Source organism: Polyergus mexicanus, unplaced genomic scaffold (assembly GCF_030449975.1).
Source record: "Polyergus mexicanus isolate NDT 795.1 unplaced genomic scaffold, iyPolMexi1.0 SCAF_22, whole genome shotgun sequence".
NCBI classification, from domain to species: Eukaryota; Metazoa; Arthropoda; class Insecta; order Hymenoptera; family Formicidae; genus Polyergus; species Polyergus mexicanus.
Window position 1 is genome coordinate 2479910 of NW_027223342.1, and position 20560 is coordinate 2500469.

Below are 20560 nucleotides of genomic sequence, written 5' to 3' on the forward strand. Positions count from 1 at the left end.
TGCCAATTGAAATACGGGCGCGGGAGGTGCGATCGCGGTATCCTCAAAGGGACCTTTCCACCTGGTAGGAAATACGACTTCCTTATTTCCTCTTTGACTTATTTTTTTCTTTCGCATTCGCAAAGCGCCGTACATCAAACGCGTGCGGCATGCCGAAGCGGGGAAGAAGGAAAGGAAATCATACGCCGGGAGGAGAGAAGCTTGCGAGAAGCGGCGCGAGCTTTGCGGCGGCGACTGCGCGCGCAAAAAAAAAAAAGTCATAAATCTCGAAATTTTCCGTATGTCGCGCGCATATTGTACGGCAACGCCATTTAAATGTCGCGTTTATCGTATCGATAAATCAAATTTGCCAAATCAATTGTCGATCGTAACACATAGATAGCAATCTTGTGCGCGATCTTTCCCCGAAATTTAATTATTTTGACTTGATAGTTGATTATCCTGAAATTAAATTCTTTAGAAGACCCTTTAATGAATTCCTAAATAAATAAATTTTCTTTTAAATCTTTTATGCTCTTGATTTTCCGTACCCTTTTTAATAAAATCTCGAACACACATGTATCCCTAAATTCTAATGATAAAATAAAATTTAATCATAATTAATGAGCATTTATCTGTGATAAATTCGGTTGAAAAATTTAAATTTTTTTTCTTAAAAAATATGCCGGTTACAAATTTTCATGTTAAATATTTAACATATTTATATGTTAATTTGATTGCTTATGTTAATCGAAAACTCGAATGTTAAATTATTAAAACAACCGTTAAAATTTACAAAAAAAAAAAAAAAATATTAATTTTATTCTATAATAGGAATGAGAGCGACTACAATAATTTTCCTTCTAAGTTAATTTTTTATCATTAAAAATATTTTGATTTTATACAAAATTTATTTCAGATAGATTATAAAGTTTGCATTCATTCTCTGTTGAAATATTATTAGTGTCCCCATTTAACATATCCACATTATGTTAAATTAATACAAAAATTTGTGTGGTCTGTTTGTCACATGCTATACATGATATATATTAAATTTAATATGAATATTTCAACAATGTTTATATCAATGTAGACTTGCACACATTTGAGCGTTAAAAACATCTAACTTTACGTGAGAAGGCATTTTTGTCGCCTCCCCGGGGTAAAGATTATGTGAGAGATTATCTCAATTTTCCCTTTTCCTACGAAAAATGAGGCGTAAAATATCGAAAAAAGAATGAAATACTGCTAGAATGACACGCGTTTTTGTTTCACAAAAGACACGAAGAGTTTTCTTAAAACTCAACGAGCACGTAGGACGAATGTTTCAGGAATCGTGAATTTATGAACCAGTCTCGAGTATCTTTCTTGGAGACTTCAAGAGGTTCTATTCGTTTGATCATTTTATTCCTTATCTATTTATTCATTATTAAATTATCCAGATCCCAATGTACTATTAATTAATATAAATTAATTCATTTAAATTATTCTCCTCTCTTAAATCACCCATTAATAAAATAAATCACAATAATAATAATGTATGGAAAAAAAAAATTACCTCCTTTTTTTTTTTTTAAAGGAGAGTGTATTATATATGATTTATGGCAATCTATGGTGGCGTTTCTATGTGTACACGACGACCTCTATTTAGCATGGTAAGCCGCAGGTGGCACAATGGCGACACATTAACCGTGTAGATGCCATAAGATAGGTTCGATGTCACGCGATCCTTCGAGGATTCACAGTACTCAAGCGTGTATAGGTGAACGTAATATAGCGCGGCTACCGGTGTTGCGGCATCCTTTTAAAACTTCGCCCCATCGTTTTCGAAACCCTGACTCGACAGATTTTTTTTTACGGCAATTCTCTTTCGAGATAGATGAGAGTGCGAACGGATATCATCTCTCTCTCTCTCTCTCTCTCTCTTGTTACTATTACCGCAATAATGATCCATTTTTACGACCGTTATACGTAACAATTTATGCGCGAAATTATCCGTACAGGGCAGAGTGTGAAGATAACAGTTTAAAACTAACGCAATTAATCATCTCTCTCTCTCTCTGTTATTATTATATTGTATTCTAAGAAAACACGCATATATTCTAGGATGCGAAGTAAATTACTTCCTTTTCCTTATAAATGAGATTCTAATTATTATTTGATTATGTAGTACGTGTAATAATTATTTTTCCTTTTACACAGGAGTATCATTGTCCGCGTACTCTGCACGCAAATTAAAGATGTCGAAGAAACGAAATCATTTGCGTTAAAACAAAATATTCATTCGAGATTGACGATATATTTAACGGCGTTATCGTAATTATTAAGGCTTGTTGTTAAATGCAAGGCGGCCGTCGAATTGTCGTCGAATCAAAAAAGCGATATTGTAATAATAAAAATAAGAATCGTCAATATAAGATTGATTAATAAACTGTCGCTTGGAAAATTTAATTTAATATTAATATTTTATCGTTGAGAGACGCGTTAAAGCGTTAAAACGAAGAGAGGGCCCATTATTAAAACTATACTTCCATCGCCGAAAAATTATATTCTTTCATTATCTTTACTATTATGCTTATTAATTACATGTACACGTTGTACGTCTCGAATTTGCAATTGGATCGCCGACAAATTTAATTGGGTATAACTGGGACGACTCCACTGATTAATTTCACGTGACATATTCATTCGCGCTGAAATTTTTTTTTCTCCTTTCCAGAATATTCTTACGTCTTCTCGCGCGAGATCCGCGCGATAGAATTTAAGAAGATTTGTGAAGAAGAAGATATTTCTCTCGATGATCACAAGGTAACTAGTGTTATTGTGCCGAAATTTTTTTCACGAGAAATTTTGCTTCGTATATGTACTTTTCTACAAATACTGATAAAGTTTTTAAATAAGACTCAGCATAGGCACGAGAGCCCATTTTAGGCCTATGTCAAATTTCAACTTATGCTTTACTATAAATAATTTATTGTGTCATTGTATATTTCAAATTCGAGGCAACTCTTCATAAAATAGAAAATTATTGAAAAGGATTAAATGATTGAAAAAATAATGATTGAAAGACTGCAAAAGGATTGCTTTTTTTTTTTTGAGACACTCATGAGAAAGATGGTCAAAATATAGCAAAGTATGTGTAAAATTAAGCAAATTTGACCGAAAACTTATATATTACTAGAGATAGAATTATAATTAAAATATTATTATTATAAAAAAATTGAAGATTGATCTATATCTCGTATTTTTCATTAATAAATTGTCACCTTCGCGCTTTTACAATTCGCCGTCGATCTTATCACACGCGCGCCCAGAGTGTCCAGAAATAAATCTGAAAAGCTCGCGAGAAAGAAGGAAAAAAAAAAAAAAGAGGGCAATCTCTCCTCCGGTTTCATACGCGGCCTTTCCGATGCTTGGTACCGAAATTTGTCGCGGCGGTTCACGGCTATCCTTCCACCCCGCAGCTGTTTAACCAGCTGTAACATATCACACCTTCTCCCTCGATGGCGGCCTTTCCTCGATGCGGGCAGGGCACCCGATGGGACGGAATTTTTTCACAAAAGGCACGTGTGCATCGATAATCTACTATGCGTGACCGCCGCTTCCGTTCGATCGAGTTTCCACTTACGTACGTTCATTTCAACAACGTATTTTTGGGATTTAGTTTTTTTTTTTTTTGGTTGCAATATTTCCATCTACATTCTTTTAACTTTCAATTTCTTTAATCGACAATAATTCGATACTTTTGTTATTTCCTCAGGTATCGTTTCCTTTTAACTGGATCTCGAAAAATATGCCTTGTCATTAGCCATGATGATGGATCCGTTGGACTTCCTTCCGTTCTTCCCGCTGTGACGAGATTAGATATGACCTTCGAAATTCAAGTTCTAAGGAATCATTCTATAGGCACTCTTGAACGTCCGATCCGGAGAAATTATGCGTCTCGAACTTTTGCGAACATCAATAGCAATGTATTATCATATAGCGCGTACAACGATGACGTTACTTCAGTCTAGACTTTTATTGTGAGAGAGAAACGCCATTGTGAGAAGTGAAAAATATCGAAGAGCGGACGTGCTTGTGGTTGGCACACTTTTTGAAAGTTTAGGGCCACTGGGTCTCTGGGTTAGTGTACTAGCGGGTGGGCCATATAATATTAGAAGGGCACGTGCCTGGCTCGATGTTAAATCTTCAGAGAAAGCTCTTCTTCTGAAGCAGAGGAGGGTGTAAAAGTTAACGATGGTACGGAAAAGAAAAAGCACGAAGAAGTAAAGAGTATGAGAAGACATGGGATCGAGATGCACAATCGGACAAAGATTTACGTTTCTTTCACGCAAACAGTAGTGAAGTAGAATATAATGGGAAAAAGATTAAACGTTACTATATGTGACGTATTCATCTTTTGTCTTGGTGATTTACGAGATTCATTCATTCGAAGAAAAACGATGAAGAAAAAAATTGTGCAAGGTCCTGTGCCACGCGACATCGTAGAGAGCAAGAAGAGAAGGGGTGACGAATAATTTCTCAAGACGTCCCACGAACAAACCCACTTATGGACCATTCGCGAGGCGTGATTAAGATGTTTTCAAAATGTTTGCAAGTATTCTGACAGAAATCACATGGCGTATGATACTCCGGCGAGCAATTTTCTATTTCTGAGAACCTATCGATAACTTGTACAAAATATGATTCGAAAACAAAAAAAGTAAGAGAATAGGGAAAAGGCAAAAAAAAAAAAAATAGAGATAAGAACAAAAAAAACAAGAAAAAATTGAAAAGACAAAGACACGATCTATCATTTTCAATATGCAAGCTCGATGGCATAAATCTTGCGAGAGATGCATCGGCGTCGACCGTTAATTAGAAAGCTATTAACGCCTAATATTACGTCCCCAATTAATTCGCCCTTGTAACTAATGCTAACGTCCCGTATACGACAGAGAACCGCGTGAAATCCAACTTATGGGAACGCATATACTGGGTGTCAGTTGCTCCGTGAAATCCTCCATCAATCTACAAAATTATCCGCCATATGGCACGCTGCGAGAAATTTTCCCAATTTTTTTTTTCCTATGCACGACATTTCCGGTACTCTGTTTAAATATACGCGCGAGATATCTTTGTGAAATTTTTGCATATTTAAATACATCTATAATTTTTATTTAAAAAAAAAAAAAAAAAAAAAAAAAAATTCTTTCTCGTATACATGTTTCCTATTTTATCTTAACTTGAAATAAAATTGCAATTTTTTTACCGCTTCTTTAATACTGTTCATATTTTTTATATGCTATATGCACAGGCACAAATTTAATTGCTCGAATAAATTTCGGAAATTTACGTGTCGCGTTAAAAATATGTTAGAACACACACATTTTCCGAACAGAAGTATCCTCTTTTCTTTCTTTTATGATTTATTGATTCTCGCGTTATATGGATTCAAGTTGCATAAACGCGACGGCTGCTACCGCTGCAGATGCAGCGATTCTTCGCCGTTCGATCCAATAAATTTCGTCTCGTTTTATTGCGGTAATTAAGGACCGGGGGCGTTTCACAACAAACGAATGACGTGTGCGGTAAGGGCTTAAATGAAAGGGACGATCGTTGAAAAACGGTTAAATGCAATTATGTGCGCCCGCGAAGCCGGTTCAAAGTTCGTAGCACACGTATTAATTATGCATTCGGTGCAGCCGGGATAATCGCTAGGTGCATCATTATCTCGAGACGGGCTCTCCTGTTACCATTTTCCAACTGGCACGAAATCTCGCGCCTCTCTCGCATCGAGGAACACCGTCGAAGGAAAAACGACGAATCGACGCACAGATTTCAGCTGATCCTATGATGGGACTGTTGGATCTTTAAATTAGCGTAGAGCTATCCTCGGCCTCATCGCGCCGACACGTTATCGTTATCGCGATCCGTGTAGATTTTATATCAGAGCAATTCTCAGGAACGATAAGCAATAAAATTAATTTCTGGTAAAATATTGATATAATATCATAAATATATTTTGATTTTATTTATTCATATAATTGTAATTAAATTCTATTCATCATAAAGAAATCATCAATCCGAGATGGTACGCGTATATATTTTGTATTATTATGCCTGCAGAGATATTTGTTAAAAATCCCTATACGATGGCCGAATAAACGCGCCGATCGTTCTGGGCACCTTGCTCTTGAAAACACACGTCCATCCATATCCTTTTATAAGACGGTCCTGTTTAATCTTATATCTTCCTAGTCCAGGAAGGATATCGCTTGGCGGAAGTGGTCGTATATATTCTACGTTGCTATCGAAGAGATATCTTTTGAGCGTACTCGATTTTCGCGGCGTCCGAGGATCGTAATGCCCAGGCCCCGGTTCATTGGGATCTTTGTAACACGTGCTGATATTTTGTAACAACATTCTTGCAACCGGTTTCTTTGTGAATCTTTAAAAGATTATTTTTTCGTTTGAAGTAGCCTTTGCATTTCTCGCGTTGAATTGTATATTGATATATATAAATTGTAATTAAAATGCATTTTTATATTTCTTATCTTTTCTTACTTTTATAGCTTATTTTAATACCTAGGATTTGTAGACCATTTTCCTTTAAAATAGTTGCATTTGTTCGAAAGCTTTTCCATTTCACCTGACAGTTTCCGCGGCCAATCACCGTCAAATTCTAACTTTGAATGCGTCCAATACCCTTTCATAGTAGTTTCATCTCTCGGCCCTCAAGTTAATTTAAAGAGTTTATACTCGATATAATTACATTTTTAAATATGTAAGAAAGAGAGAGAGAGAGAGAGAGCTTTTTCTATTTTATATATATAAATATAATTTTCGAAATCAATAAATATATTTCAAGAAAAAATATAAATACAAAATAATATATATCGATGACACGATTTTTCAAATTGCAATCTACCTTATTTATAAAGAAGACGAAATCATAAAAAATTTAATCCATATACTATACTAAAAGCCAGAAATAAATTATTTCATATACTTGGCGTCGCGACGCTATCGCGTCGCTTAATTCGTAGTTTAGAAAAATATTATTTTAATACCTGTAAAAAGATCATAAGGTCCTCTTTTGCTCGTGATTTTTTCGAGAAAAGCTTGCAGTGAGTTTGGATGCTTTACGCTGTACCTATTATGCAAAATCAATTCTTTTGCAATCTTAACAACCGTAGAGAAACATGATATATATATAACAGAATTATATATATTAAAAAAGAATACTATTGCATTTAACGACTCTCCTTTTTTTTTACCTAGTACAAGGTAGAGACCAACTTCTTCTTGTTTCTCGGAATCTAGGTATCAGACCATCAAATTCAAAAGAAGGTATATGAGAATAACCTTTCAGCTTCTTCTGGTCCAAATAATAATAAGGATTGTGCGTTCGAAGTGTGTATCCTTAAGAAGAATGTCGATCAAAGATGAACGCAAAAATTACAAAGAAACTATCACAAAAAAAAAAAAAAAAAGAAAAAAAAATTAACACAAAATGATTGCTAATTAAAATTCAGATAATTTAATTTTAATATAATATGTGATATAAAGATAGAAACATATTGCAAAGAAAATCTATTTTTTAATCCTGCATTGGCATAATTCGATTATTATCTAAAAGAGTATTTTTATTGACCTGGACCGGGCGTGACGGATTTATAACTCGGCTCAAACCGCGGAACGGTACCAAAAGCAACGTCCCTTTGTAAACCCTTACAAGGTGCCACTAAAATGTTCTCTGGCCAGCGAATTATCTCATGACTTCCAGGTCCACATTCGGTCCTCATCAAGCTCTTCTGGACCGTGATTTTCTTCGTCAATCTGCCACCCGTCATGGCAGAGAACTCTTTCGTTTCTTGTTGCCTTTGCCAACTGCAATGTAATTTCTTTTTTTCTTGTTTTTTTTATTTTACAGAATCTCTCTCTCTCTCTCTCTCTCGTGTTATCTCAAAATAAACTAAATTCGGCCCTTTACCTAATAGCTCCGGATTTGCTATCGATTGGTCGAGGATTGTAAGAACCAACAGCTGGCGACGTTGTCGAAAATAATTTTAATTTGGGATGCAAACCCAGATCGCTGTTCAGTTTCGATCCATTATTAAAGGGCGGATGTGGCTTCTTTTTTCGTGGTATCAGACATTGGCAACGCCATTTATAGCAACAACGACACAACCGGAAGCTTTTAGTTTCGTACTTTTGTGGCATTTTTTTTACGTTTAAGTATTGTAAATGATTTAAAGTAGAATATCTATTAAAAGTTAAAGGAAGCAGATTGTAAATATAATAAATGTGAGAAAAGATTTTATATATGTATACATCACACATCATCTTTATTTATAAATTCTTCAATAAATAGTTATATTTTCATACCCTTACAAGAAATCCCTTCTTTATTGTGGAATTCGATAAAAAAATTGGAAGTTTCAGGTTAAGAAAGCAAGCTGTATAACGAATTGTAACGATATTCAGATGACATCGAGAAATTTTTAATCAATAAATAATGTTTTATAATTTTCGAATAATTTTAGCACAGAGATTAGTATTGAAAATGATGAAGAATCACAAAACAAAAGTGTATGACAGCTTTATAGAAATTATTAATTATGTAACAGAACGCTGAATGAACAATTGTCGATATTTTAGGAATTTGAATAAAATCTTGTTTTAATTAATATTAATAACAATAATGTAATACGATTTACTTTCTTATAAATATATTAATTTATATTATTTTGGAGAGAAATTCATCCAGTTTTGAGATTTAATATTATATTCACGCGATAAAAATATAGCACTGACTAAAGTTCACTTGAATCTGCAGTCGGGCTGCATCAATTACTTCTTGCCATTCAGAACAAAGTTTCTGACAGCAACTTAGCGTACGCAGATGGCGCTTCGTACAAGAGACAGCTGTTTGCGAGTACGAGAGGCCGTCCATTCCTAGTTAAAGAACCCGCTCTCGTAAAGTCGTAAATCGACTTCATTGACATGTGAAGTCGAAGGTGTTTCCTCGGAGAGCACCGAGACGACGGCTGCTCGTGCAGCCAGTTGCCGCCTAAATAAATCCGATTAATCGCGATGACGTAACAACCAAAAAATCCCAAATCCACCCCAGTTTGCGCGAATAATAATACGCGCATTGTGTGTGAAATAAATACGTGTTGTTAAGATAAATATGTGTTAAGCAGTTTTGTTTGGATTTTTGTTTATTACCCGGTGCTCGATACCTAAAGACTTGTTTAATTTGGAGAATTAAAGTATATCTGTCAACCTTGTAGAATTTGTCTATTATATTATACAATATATTAATTTCAAGAAAATAGCTCTAAAAATTCGAAGAAAATGTTAATAAAAAAAATTAGGATTTTGTATGAAAGATAGATAAAAATATAATTTATAAAAGATATCGCTTATATAAAGTGTAGATAATGATAAGATTTTTCAAGTGAGAGTTATATATAAAGTTATTTATTGTCTGTACAGAATACAGAATTGTGTATTTTTCAGTTACTGTTAAAGTGTTCTTGCGCGTTGTATCTTTGAATATTCAAGAGCCACGGCATAGTGTAACATAACACTGTTACTTATTGTAAGGCAGCGATATACTTGATAAGAGGGATAATTTTAATTCATGAAATGAATTCTTAAGCATCTGTCTTCTATTCATTTTCTATACATCTCAATCAAGAAACATGGCTATATTAAAGATGTTAAAGCGCATTATGTGCAAAAACATTGCAACATGTGGCTCAAGATTTGTGGGCATTATGGGACCCCTAACAATCCCACCATTACAGATTGCAACATTATATTATTTCTGGCAAGATTATTCACGAGTTGTGGATAAACGATATTGCTCTTGTTCATGCTGGGACACTGTATTTAAAGGTAAAAAATTTTAGAAAGAATCTACGAATATTTTTCGAATTCTGCGGTTGTTACGGCAAGTTACTGATTAACTGTGTAATTTTTCTATTGCAGGCTCGTATGAATCTGGTATCGCTCCTTACAAGCATATGTACTTCAATGCCACTTCAAATATGCTGAAAATCTGGATGCTTGTAGTCATTGGGGTGATTGCATTTTATGAAACAATGAAGCACTTGGCAAGACTAGCAATCAAACAGAGACTCAGACAGTCCATGATGCTTCTCTTTTCGACTGCTCTATTCTCCAACTATTATTCATGGTGGGTTTACATTAATTACTGGAATGACGATTTCTACTCCCAGTGGTACCATCAATTGTTCTTTTCCGTCACCGAGTTGATATCCACCGCCTGGGTCGTTCATTTGGCGGATAAAAAAAATGCTATAACTCATAGAAAGGCGTTTGGTATAGCCGCGATAGCTCTTTTACACATTATGGCTGGCGGATGGGATCAGTTCTTCGTGAATGTCGTCAGAGGAGAAGGCCATGCACACCAGGTAAGAATTCAAAATAATCAGACGAGAGAAACATCTCATGAAACAAGCGTCTTGTACAAAGGTCATACGCGATCTGGGATTCATGATTCCGGATATCCTCCACGTCGCCGTTCCATTGTGGCTGATAAAATGGGAGAGCATTTATAATATTCATCTTCCCAATTCTTTAGCATACATGTCAAGTATCGTTGTAATCGGATTATGCATTTGGTCATTTTTATTGTAATCCGATGATATTGAGAAGAGCGTATCACTGTTGATAGCAATTTTTACTTAATCCCATTCTTCCTCAATACAAGAATGGCTTTGAAATTAATCTACTATGTTCTTCCTGAAAGCGGAATTCCGCGATACAACAATCTGATTCGGTCTAATGTAAACACCAAGTCTTTACGTCCCTGCGATAAGATCGATTGTTATTGCAGATAACACGGTACGCATTTTATTAACATTACAAATATATCTCGTAATAGTATATCGTTAAAGAATGTGTTCTGAAAGCGATTCGACTGAGCCTGATTCTGTACCTTATTATTGTATTTGTACAACTCTTTATACAACTCGATTTTATTTATTTATGAAATATTTATATATTTATGATAAGTTAATTACTTAAATTTCTAGCGAGTCTTTATAGCGAGATTTGTGCGAACGAAAGAAACCACGTTAATAGCCGAAGACTTTGTTGATATTGAAACCATCAAAATTTAGAATACGTTATAGACTGCAAATAACGATAGCGCGTCTAAAATTACTCTAAATAAATTTAAGTATTGTATATCGCGGACATATCACGTAGATAATTTATATGAACAAGACGTTATATCTTGACAAACAAGATTGTACAACTTGCAAGCAGTGCTAACCAAAATTAGTGTTCTAATTCTCATAGAAGTTACAATGCTTATAAAGTGCCTACACATAATATATTATTTATATGATTATTGTTATGGCGATAAACAGTTGCGAGCAAAAGCAGTTTTTGCGTATTTTAACGGCAAATACTGAGAGAGAGAGAGAGAGAGAGAGATATGCTTAAAAAATATTGGTTTACTAAAGAAAAAAAATTAGATCGTAATAATTAATAATAATTATAATTTTGCGAAAATATTAATTTTCTAATGTAAATATATTCAACATGTTAATTTCATTTTTAATCTGATAAATAGAAACACATTTTCTTCGATTCCTATAATCTTTGATGGTTTACGCGCAATGTTATCTATATACATATGTAAAGCAGATATCCTGATGGATAATGTAAAATGGTTAATGAACGCAGCTTATATGAACCAAAGCATCAAAACTAAGTTTATTATTGTAGCGTATTTATCGTAAGATATATTTTTCGCTGCAAAGCCATACCCGAAAAGTATTTGAATAGATGTAATTCTAATTCTAGAAATAATTATAGCATACATAAAATAAAGATGTGTAAATCTCGTCTAATAGAAAAGACAAAATAGTATTATGACGTGTAGAATAAACAATTGTGCTAAGTGGTCTAACAATTGTTAATCTAAGAATTTGATTCTGATAGTATTTTGTTATCGAATATGAAATGAAAAAAAGAAAAAGGAGAGAAATAAAAGCGATTGTCTATGCAAAAAAAAATATTGACGAATTCAGTCAACGAAAATATGTTGGTCCGATTAATAATGCGAATATAATAAAGCGGCCTAATTTCCAATATTGCTCAATTATTTCTGACACCTCCTTGCAATTACACGTCTACATATACACAGATCTTTCCGCAGATTCTCGAATCCTGATTCTCTTCCATCGAATTATTCCGCAATGGATTTATTATGCATGAAAAAAAGACTCGGACGAAATACTCGAGTGAAACGCAAGCACAGAAAAGAAAGTCTCATATAAAATTCTACACGCATAAAAAAATGACACATCTATATCAACACGCGCGTAACTTTATGTATCTGTATACGCACATCCTGCGTTTTGGCGCGGGCGCGTGAGATGTATTTTAGGGGGTGTGTGGCCTTCTTAAAGTCGGTGGGTAAGCCACGAAAAGTCACACGATTGTGAGGGCACCTTTAACACCCGCCGTGAGCGGGCTAAAGCGCAGGCCTCGAATCGATCCTCCATCCCCCTCGAGAGTCAGCGCGTCCGCGAAGAGCAACCCCCGGCCGACGGACTCTGTTGTCGACCCAACAACAGTTCAAAATCACCCGAGAACACCGCGGCAAACATGGCGTTGGATTTCGCAGCCACGTACAAGGTTCTAGTGTTGGGCGATTCGAACGTCGGCAAGACCTGCATCGTGCATCGCTACTGCGACGAACGATACTACGACACTTACATCTCGACGATAGGTGAGATACCATCCGGTACCCTCAAGTATAATCACTTACCTGGTTACTGACGATCGTCTCCGAGTTGTGCGGGTCGTGATACAAGTCGTTTCTGGCTCCTTGTTAGATGATCGCCGCGATATGTCTTAGTATCAAGTTTTCGATTGCCTTCTCCTGGAACAAATAAGTCAGGCGGTTTAAATTTATTCCGAGTACGATAAGCGGGTATAAGTTTTGTATATCGTTGACACAGGTAGTCGTTAATTAACCGTCAGCTATTACGGTGAGCTCACGTATTCCCGACACGTCTTACACATTATTAGACTAGAATACACAAGTGCAATAAATTGCCCTTTATTTCTTAAATACAAATGTCTTAATTTCATGCAAAGCAATATTTTTAGAATAATATAATAATACGAAAAATAGATTATCTATCAATCTGTAGATTTAACATCGGTTTCGTTTTTAGAAAACACACTCTTCCCATCGCAATAATAATATTATTTAAATTTAAATCTACTTATTAACTGACGGTCTATTTATTCCGCTAAAAAAAATATATATATATATATATTGAATCGACATCGATCAGCTGATATCCGCCCCGATCTTGCGGATGCATCTTTCTAATTTTAAATTTTGATTAAAGTATGTCTGCGCGATATACTCTTCTCGATATTAATGATCACAATTATATAACACGCACATTCTCTTTCTCTCTCTGCAAAGATTTATCTCTTGTTTGTTCAAAAATATTTAATGAAATTCAGTTTTTTACGAGTTGATTATCCATTAAAAGTAATTGGATAAAATTTTGTTTATACTACTTGCACGCGAAGAACATATGAGATTCTTGCGTGTAAATTACCACGATAGCCGTCTAATTAGCGATAGCATTTAATAATTTTATACCGCAACATAATTGAGATATAGTGCCTTGTCTTACTTAAGGATTAAAATTTTACTCAATTTCTAAATGTTTCTTGAAAAGATATTATATTATACAATACAAATATAATGCTAGATATAAATAATAAATGTGTCCGCAGGTATCGATTTCAAACAAAAGATCATTAATCTAGACGGAACGCCAATTAAATTGCAAATTTGGTGAGTAGTGATCGACACCTTTTCACGAGTACTCGATAAATAATTAATTACGATTAACATCAATATATTTTTACAAATTACAATAAATAAAGAAATAAAAATTTTCTCTTTTTGTTAGACGATCTTATTTTATTTCCTCAAATTTCATAAATCATAATCTGCACGTAAAACGAAATGTTATATATATAGACGAAGATATAAAGTAGCGGAGAGTACATATGTCTGTGAATGTATTTTTTTTTTTTTTTTTTTTTTTTTTTCAAGGGATACCGCCGGCCAAGAAAGATTTCGAACTTTAACAACGGCGTATTATCGTGGCGCTATGGGTATTCTTTTGATGTACGACGTCACTAGTTTGGAGAGTTTCAACCATCTGTCTTATTGGCTGCGAAATATTCAAGAGGTAAGAAATCGAAATCAAGTCTAAATATAGAACATTACATGATCAAGAATAAATGCGCGCTTGTATTAATTCTTAAATGATCGCTTAAAAGGAATTTAATGTCTAGAAAAGAATTAAAAATAATGAAAGATTGCTTAAATAAAATCCGAATACTTCAAATGGAGAAATAAAAATCTAGTGGCTGGATAGATGGCAAGAATTAATCGCAAATCGGTACGATAATAACAGGTTATTCTAACTGACAAAAATATCTTTCTGAAATAAATTTATAAAGAGACCGTTGTAGATTTCATGGAAAGAATGTACTTTCTTCGACCGATGATTCAAAGTCATTTGCATGCAATAGAATTATTCGTACATATGGAAGGATGAATGATAAACAGTTTCATCGTTTACTTCGACAGAATGCGTCACCGGACGTGGTAAAAGTTTTAGCAGCGAATAAGTGCGACGCGACCGCGCATCGCGCCGTGGACGCCGATAGAGGCCTGAAGATCGCCGAAAATTTCGATATGCCCTTCTTCGAAGTATCGTGCAAGGAGAATATCAACATCGAGGAGGCTTTTCTCACCCTAGCCAGAAGAATACGGGAGCAACGGGGCCGTCGAGTAAGATTTATCGACAATTTTATTTGTTCTTCCAACTAAAGAATCTTCTCTATTTTATACATCGGTGTATGGCCTAAATATTTTTAAAAAATTAATTTTTAATATAAATTAAATTATATGATTATATTTAACGAATGTATATTATATTTTTAAATAAGAGATTTAAATATAGAAAATGATTTTTCAGATATACACAGACAATAGAGAAGATTCCAACTGCGTAAAATTATTTAACGAGACTAAACACTTTTCTAAGCAGGATGAACAATTGCCATTGTTGCAGGCCAGTCTGTTCGAAGCTTCCGAGAGAGAAGGCGCAGACAGTATTATTAAAGCGCAGTCACCGTCTCAGCAGGGTGACGCCTGGAGATGCACCTGTTAGTTGGGATAATCATCGAAAGTCTATTCAGTTGGGGACTTGGACGGCAGCCAGGTATTAAACCCGGGATACGTATAGCGTTTCGTCCGTATCTTGCACGAAAAAGGGACGCTGGTTTCTATAGCTGTACGTACGCAACGCGGCCAACGATCGTCAGTCGTCGAAAAACGGAAGTCGATCTGGGCGCGAGAATGACGTTTGTATACACTTTGCGCTGGCGAATTGCTCGGGCAAGTGTTTGCGAGACTACTAAACACCATCTTACAATAATCGCAACGGATATTATAGATATTATCTCGTAAACTCTGCACCCTCTATTACAAGCGAGAGCCGAATAACGTTAACGCGACGCGAAAATGAAACCAACGATCCATTATGATCGTGGATCAATCGACGCGTGATCATCGTCACGATCCGCGCGAGACGTCACGAGACGTCATTCGACGCAAGCTCTTCACGCTCTGAATCATTCGAACACGTACACGCATACATATATACATTACAGTTAAGTTCGGAGCCAGATTTGCGAAGGTGTCGCGAAGTTTATCCATGATATGCGATTATACGTCGTAGATGTCTACTTGTAGAGATACGAGTCACGCTCAAGCGAATGTAGAGACTCGGCAAAACTCTCGCTAAATGGGAATGCCTGAACGCATCGTCGAGGAACGCTGAGGACGAACGATCTGATTGATGATGGGCCGGTTTCATCGGTTAACTCGCAAACGAATCGATGATCTTTTGTTCCACGCGAGCTCGGCGTCAATTCGAAAGCGCGTGATACGTCAAAGGAAGGATCGGCTGAGAGAGAAAAGACTACAGCTGATTATTATGAAAGATAATCGATCCAAGGATTAAGAGATTCGAAGATTTCGTTTACGAACAAATTTCCTCTGATCTCGATGTTATAAATTTGTGTAGATCGGACGCGAAGAATCGTATATCAGGCAATTTAAAAATGTTCGATTACATTCACTTGGCGTATCGATAAGGCCTAACTTGGGGAAAGGAAGACATCCTCTCGATGCTACTAAGGCGACATTACACATTTTTGCGGTAATCGACGTATTACTATATTATTAGTATGTCTACGCGAAAAAGACATCATCAAGCGCATTGTGATTACTGTCTGAAAACGACGCTACTATACGAGGACTCGCGATTACTACTGTTGTCTCTTGACGAGGACCAGGGGCCCTTCCTTTACGGAAGGACTTGCGCGATTATGTCGGGTTCATTTGATGCACAGATGCCAAAGTTCGCAAAATAAGTGTTTCCTTGTACGTCGCGAGCATATACGTATAGCAGATATGCGACAAGCAAATTAAGAAAAATAGCATTCGTTTTAATATCAAAGCATGTGAATATAATCTCTTTGAATAATATATAATTCAAAAAAGATTCCAAGAAGAATTAAAAATCTTATTTTGATCTAATCTCAAGATTATAAAGATATTTCACGTTGGCAATGATAAACTGAAAGTAAAAATACGAGTCTTGGAGGAAAATATTAAAAAAAAAATAAAAATGTATTCTGATGATCTTAATATTTATATTTAATCAAGTATGCCAGAGACGCCGATTTATCGCATTACTGTACGCAGAACTTTTTTTAAGAGAGGAGGTGAAATTACCTGTCTCTATATTCATAAAGAAAGATTGTTCTCTCTCTCTCTCTCTCTTTCAGCCTTAAATAAAAATAACATAGCGTAAGAGCGTGCTATTTATATCTTAAAAAAATCGCCGTGTTATTTTTATTCGTGTGTTCATTAAAAAAGATATTTTCAGATACTGAAGTGAAACAAAATCTCGAAACGGGGTCAAATCGATAATCGACAAGAGCATTTGACATCTGTATATCAAATCTTTCATATCGATATGTACACGTACGTGATAAACCACGCTTAATTTATCCGTTTTGATAATCGTAATGGAGCACATTTTCGGCGATCTATCTTATGTTTGATGTGTGTGAATGGCGTTTTTTCAGCAATACATTCTGCTATAGAACGTCGGTGCACCGATCCTGTTTCGTATAAAAAAATTAAGGAGGAGCACTTTAATAGCATTTTTAATAGCACTTTTTCACAGGCCATGACGTACGGCCGGAGGGGAGGATTAAGACCGTAAAAGATTAGATTATTTGCCGTATAACACTGCTACAATATGCGCGCATTTCAACACGCGGAGCGTAAATTATATTCGCGTGCGATTAAATTGATAGAACCTTATAATTTCAAAAAGATCGAGAGGGAGCTGTTTTATACAAATACATAAATTTCCTGATTTTGGATTTATATGTATAAATTTTTTTGTACGACACTTTTTTTATTTATATATATAAAATGACATATAATTGTTTCAATAACAGGAGACAGGAAAGTAAATTATAGGGCATTTTTTTTATTTAAGATGCGATTTAATTTTTTCAATCTTATTTTTTATATTGTTTAGAAAGTTATCAGTACTTATTATAATATAGAGAAGCGCACAATCTTTTCTAACAAACGTAGGAATCATCTCTTCGTTCTTTTAACGAGATCACTTTCATCATTCGCGCGTCTCATTTATGCTGACAGAAAGACAAAAGCCTTTATTGTGCCTATCAATGATTAAGAAGAAGGATAAAGAACGAGGTGAGAAAAGAAGATGGTGATATATTATATGAGATATCGTACGAAAATCGCTTTATGATCGATCGGAACAAATTATGAGTTGGTAATTATAAGACGATATTGATGCTCCTCGATCGAAGTTCCAATTAAAGTCTCACTTCAGTAATATCTCTGAGGGCTTTACACTCTTGGGATCATACGAGAATCGACGGATACTTTCGCGATATTTTTTTTTTCTTTTTTCTTTATAGTATAGTCTCAAAAATCAAGTCTCCCGTCTCTTATAGCGAACCGCGATTTTCACCGCTGTGATTTCCGATTTATTTAAACAACAATCGTTGCGTATCATCGCCAATTTCATAGAAGCATTCACGTTCGTTGCAATACGAAATTGCATTGCGAGTGGCAATCCCGTAGTATGCATTACTAACGTTATATACCGTTTTGCTGATGCAGTATTAAGAGCGCCAGTAAAACTTTGCGAAAACCCACTGTCTCGCGCTTTTCGCACGCTTGCTGGCACGTTCGCGAATTGCATCGCGACAGTTGATCGAATCTAAAGAGCGCTTGCATGCACTTAACAAGAAGTGCATCATATCTGTCGCGATCGATCGACGTCGCAGCGATGATGCTGACGGAAAAAAAAAAACGAGATTATACTCCACGAATTGCGCTCATTAACGAATTAGCGATCGACACGATACGATTTATTTTTATTTCAGCCGTATCCTAAACGTAATAGTTATGGCATAGGCTTTGTACCATTTGCACACAAGACGATACATACTAAAAATATATAAATTATATATATATACATATATATTATATATATACATAATGATATATATATATCTGTTGCTTTTATATATTTATAAATCGCGGCATATTTGTATAAAAACATTACAGAATTTAATTATCTTGCCTACTAAGCAGTATGCGCGTACTTTAATTAGCGCACGGTTTCCCAAATTAAATGCAAACGAGAATTGAATTTTTAGTGTTTATTTTTCACAGATCTGAAATAACGGGGCGTAAAAAACAACAAGATTAAAATATTTTAGCTATTTTTAATGAGAGATTTCATTACGATTTTAAATTTCTTTTAAATAACAGAGAACATAGCTATCGAACGATTGTGACAAAGTTTAAATATCTCAATTCAATCGTGAAAGTTTCAAATAAATAAATGTCTATATTGTTGTCTGATGGACCAATATATTTTTTAAAGTTTGGGAAACCTTGAATTAGCGGAAATTAGATACGATTAGGGAGAAATCAGGATGTTGAGTGAGCTCTGTTTTAGTCAACTCACCTTTTTTAGATGCGCGCGTGATTTATCAGGACTGTCGTTAATTTTTATTTCGTAGTCCATCTATGGCCAGGAGAAGTCCCCATATATTTCGATATTATTCTCGATTCTCCTGGAAAAAAACAAAACAAAAAACAATGTATTTTTTAGTCGAAACCGATGCAAAAAAAAAAAGAAAGAAGAACGAAATAGATCTTTCACGTAAATGTAAATGTTCGAATGCCATAAAATCAGCGGCGTAAAATCACATTCGGCTATTGAGTTTCGATTAATATGCAAATATACGGGTGTGTTTGTTTCTCGCGAGAAATATGGGAAGGAAATAATAGAGAGTAAAAGAAAGGAAGTCAATATTCAAAACACGATGTCGCCCACGTGAACGATAGAGTCGCTTGTATGAATTTTTTTTTAAGGGACGCTGGTTCGTTTGCCTTCATCGAAATGCTTGATTTCTCATCCGAAGCAGGTCTTCGGCTGAAAAGTCTTTTGGAAGAGAATTTTTTATACGACTTAGTTGATGCCTGCCACGTGTGTGCCCGCGCGTGCAGCGCTGTAACTATAGTGTTTCTTTTTATTTTATATCGCGAGTGCAAGTGTGTTTTATTATTTATTTCACATCTTGTTCTTGAGATTCGAAATTTTTTCGCGCGAATCTTTCATTTATTGTTAGATTTATAATTTCTCGATGTCATAAGTCTCTACGAATTTCTAAAAAATTCTGTTTTATAAAGTTTTGGATTCTGAATTATACAATTGTAATTATACCTTTAATTTTATTTTATATTCTAGTTATGGCTCTGCAAATATTCGTAGCTCTCGATTTTCAACGATCTTGCAATTTTCAACGATACGATGAAAGTTTCTCGATAGAAATCAGCTATGTTTTTGTTACTAACTTTGTTAAGATATATAGAGATAGAATATGAATTTTGTGATCGGGCAAGCAGTTCTGGTTGCCAAATTTTATGCGTCACAAAATAAAATGATCTTTACTATAAAGTTTTTAAAATTTGCTATATTAATGCTTGAATTAAATTAAATTAAAGATGTAATATTTTTTATTTTATGCATAAACAATCTTCTATTTTAAATTTTGTACAATAAAATTTCTCCAAGCACGAGAAAACGCTTTGCCCGATCACGGAGAAAATAATGGCAAAGATGTTAAACGTATGACGTAATAACACAGCTTTTACAACGTTTCATTTGTCATTACATCACCTCATCCTCAATAACGAGCATCATTAGTTACGTAATTTAATTCCACCTTCGCGATCGATTATCTAAATGTGTAAGTGTATAAGTTTTTAAGTTTGTAGAAACAACTTGTTCAACTCGATGTCTGAATCAATAATATAAATAAAAATACACACTTTTTACCTACGACATGTGCGCTTATTCTCTTTATAACA

The 20560-nt window shown here is 34.9% G+C and overlaps 4 protein-coding genes across 8 annotated transcripts in view; 2 read left to right on the plus strand and 2 right to left on the minus strand.

Moving 5' to 3' along the window:
- LOC138942393 (protein gooseberry) overlaps positions 1-20560 on the minus strand; it is a 64566-nt gene that overhangs the window by 42750 nt on the left and 1256 nt on the right. For both annotated transcript variants that reach the window (XM_070312599.1, XM_070312600.1), the window contains exons 3-4: positions 19152-19260; positions 12782-12895 (exon numbers count right to left, since the gene is read on the minus strand). The gene's annotated coding sequence lies outside the window, so the exon portion shown is untranslated. The remainder of the gene's footprint in view (positions 1-12781; positions 12896-19151; positions 19261-20560) is intronic.
- Positions 6100-7805, minus strand: LOC138942500 (ciliary microtubule-associated protein 2). Its single transcript, XM_070312736.1, has 5 exons — positions 7619-7805; positions 7242-7386; positions 7035-7117; positions 6550-6697; positions 6100-6412 (listed from the first exon to the last, which is right to left on the minus strand). The coding sequence occupies exons 1-5, from the start codon at positions 7767-7769 to the stop codon at positions 6100-6102; spliced, it is 840 nt and encodes a 279-aa protein (XP_070168837.1). The 5' UTR covers positions 7770-7805.
- LOC138942395 (uncharacterized) lies at positions 8880-14066 on the plus strand. Of its 4 annotated transcripts, none has more exons than XR_011448303.1 (4): positions 8880-9870; positions 9964-10409; positions 10471-10842; positions 13774-14066. XR_011448303.1 is itself a non-coding variant. In XM_070312606.1 (4 exons), the coding sequence occupies exons 1-4, from the start codon at positions 9675-9677 to the stop codon at positions 10633-10635; spliced, it is 648 nt and encodes a 215-aa protein (XP_070168707.1). In that variant the 5' UTR covers positions 8880-9674; the 3' UTR covers positions 10636-12108. The 4 variants fall into 4 exon arrangements, 3 of the variants coding, with proteins under 3 accessions (XP_070168707.1, XP_070168704.1, XP_070168705.1); XM_070312606.1 differs by lacking the exon at positions 13774-14066 and having other exon boundaries at positions 9964-10055; positions 10215-10409; positions 10471-12108; XM_070312603.1 differs by lacking the exon at positions 13774-14066 and having other exon boundaries at positions 10471-12107.
- Positions 12521-20526, plus strand: LOC138942396 (ras-related protein Rab-8A-like). Its single transcript, XM_070312607.1, has 5 exons — positions 12521-12742; positions 13774-13834; positions 14099-14237; positions 14642-14845; positions 15129-20526. The coding sequence occupies exons 1-5, from the start codon at positions 12619-12621 to the stop codon at positions 15225-15227; spliced, it is 627 nt and encodes a 208-aa protein (XP_070168708.1). The 5' UTR covers positions 12521-12618; the 3' UTR covers positions 15228-20526.

Coding starts and splice junctions, on each gene's coding strand:
- LOC138942500 (XM_070312736.1), bottom strand. CDS start 7,769: ATGAGGACCGAATGTGGACCTGGAAGTCATGAGATAATTCGCTGGCCA. Junction 7,387..7,618: donor ATCCGTCACGCCCGGTCCAG/GTCAATAAAAAT, acceptor ATTCTTCTTAAG/GATACACACTTCGAACGCAC. Junction 6,698..7,034: donor ACCTTATGATCTTTTTACAG/GTATTAAAATAA, acceptor AATTAACTTGAG/GGCCGAGAGATGAAACTACT.
- LOC138942395 (XM_070312603.1), top strand. CDS start 9,675: ATGGCTATATTAAAGATGTTAAAGCGCATTATGTGCAAAAACATTGCA. Junction 9,871..9,963: donor CTGGGACACTGTATTTAAAG/GTAAAAAATTTT, acceptor TTTCTATTGCAG/GCTCGTATGAATCTGGTATC. Junction 10,410..10,470: donor GAGAAGGCCATGCACACCAG/GTAAGAATTCAA, acceptor TCTTGTACAAAG/GTCATACGCGATCTGGGATT.
- LOC138942396 (XM_070312607.1), top strand. CDS start 12,619: ATGGCGTTGGATTTCGCAGCCACGTACAAGGTTCTAGTGTTGGGCGAT. Junction 13,835..14,098: donor CCAATTAAATTGCAAATTTG/GTGAGTAGTGAT, acceptor TTTTTTTTCAAG/GGATACCGCCGGCCAAGAAA. Junction 14,238..14,641: donor GGCTGCGAAATATTCAAGAG/GTAAGAAATCGA, acceptor TTACTTCGACAG/AATGCGTCACCGGACGTGGT.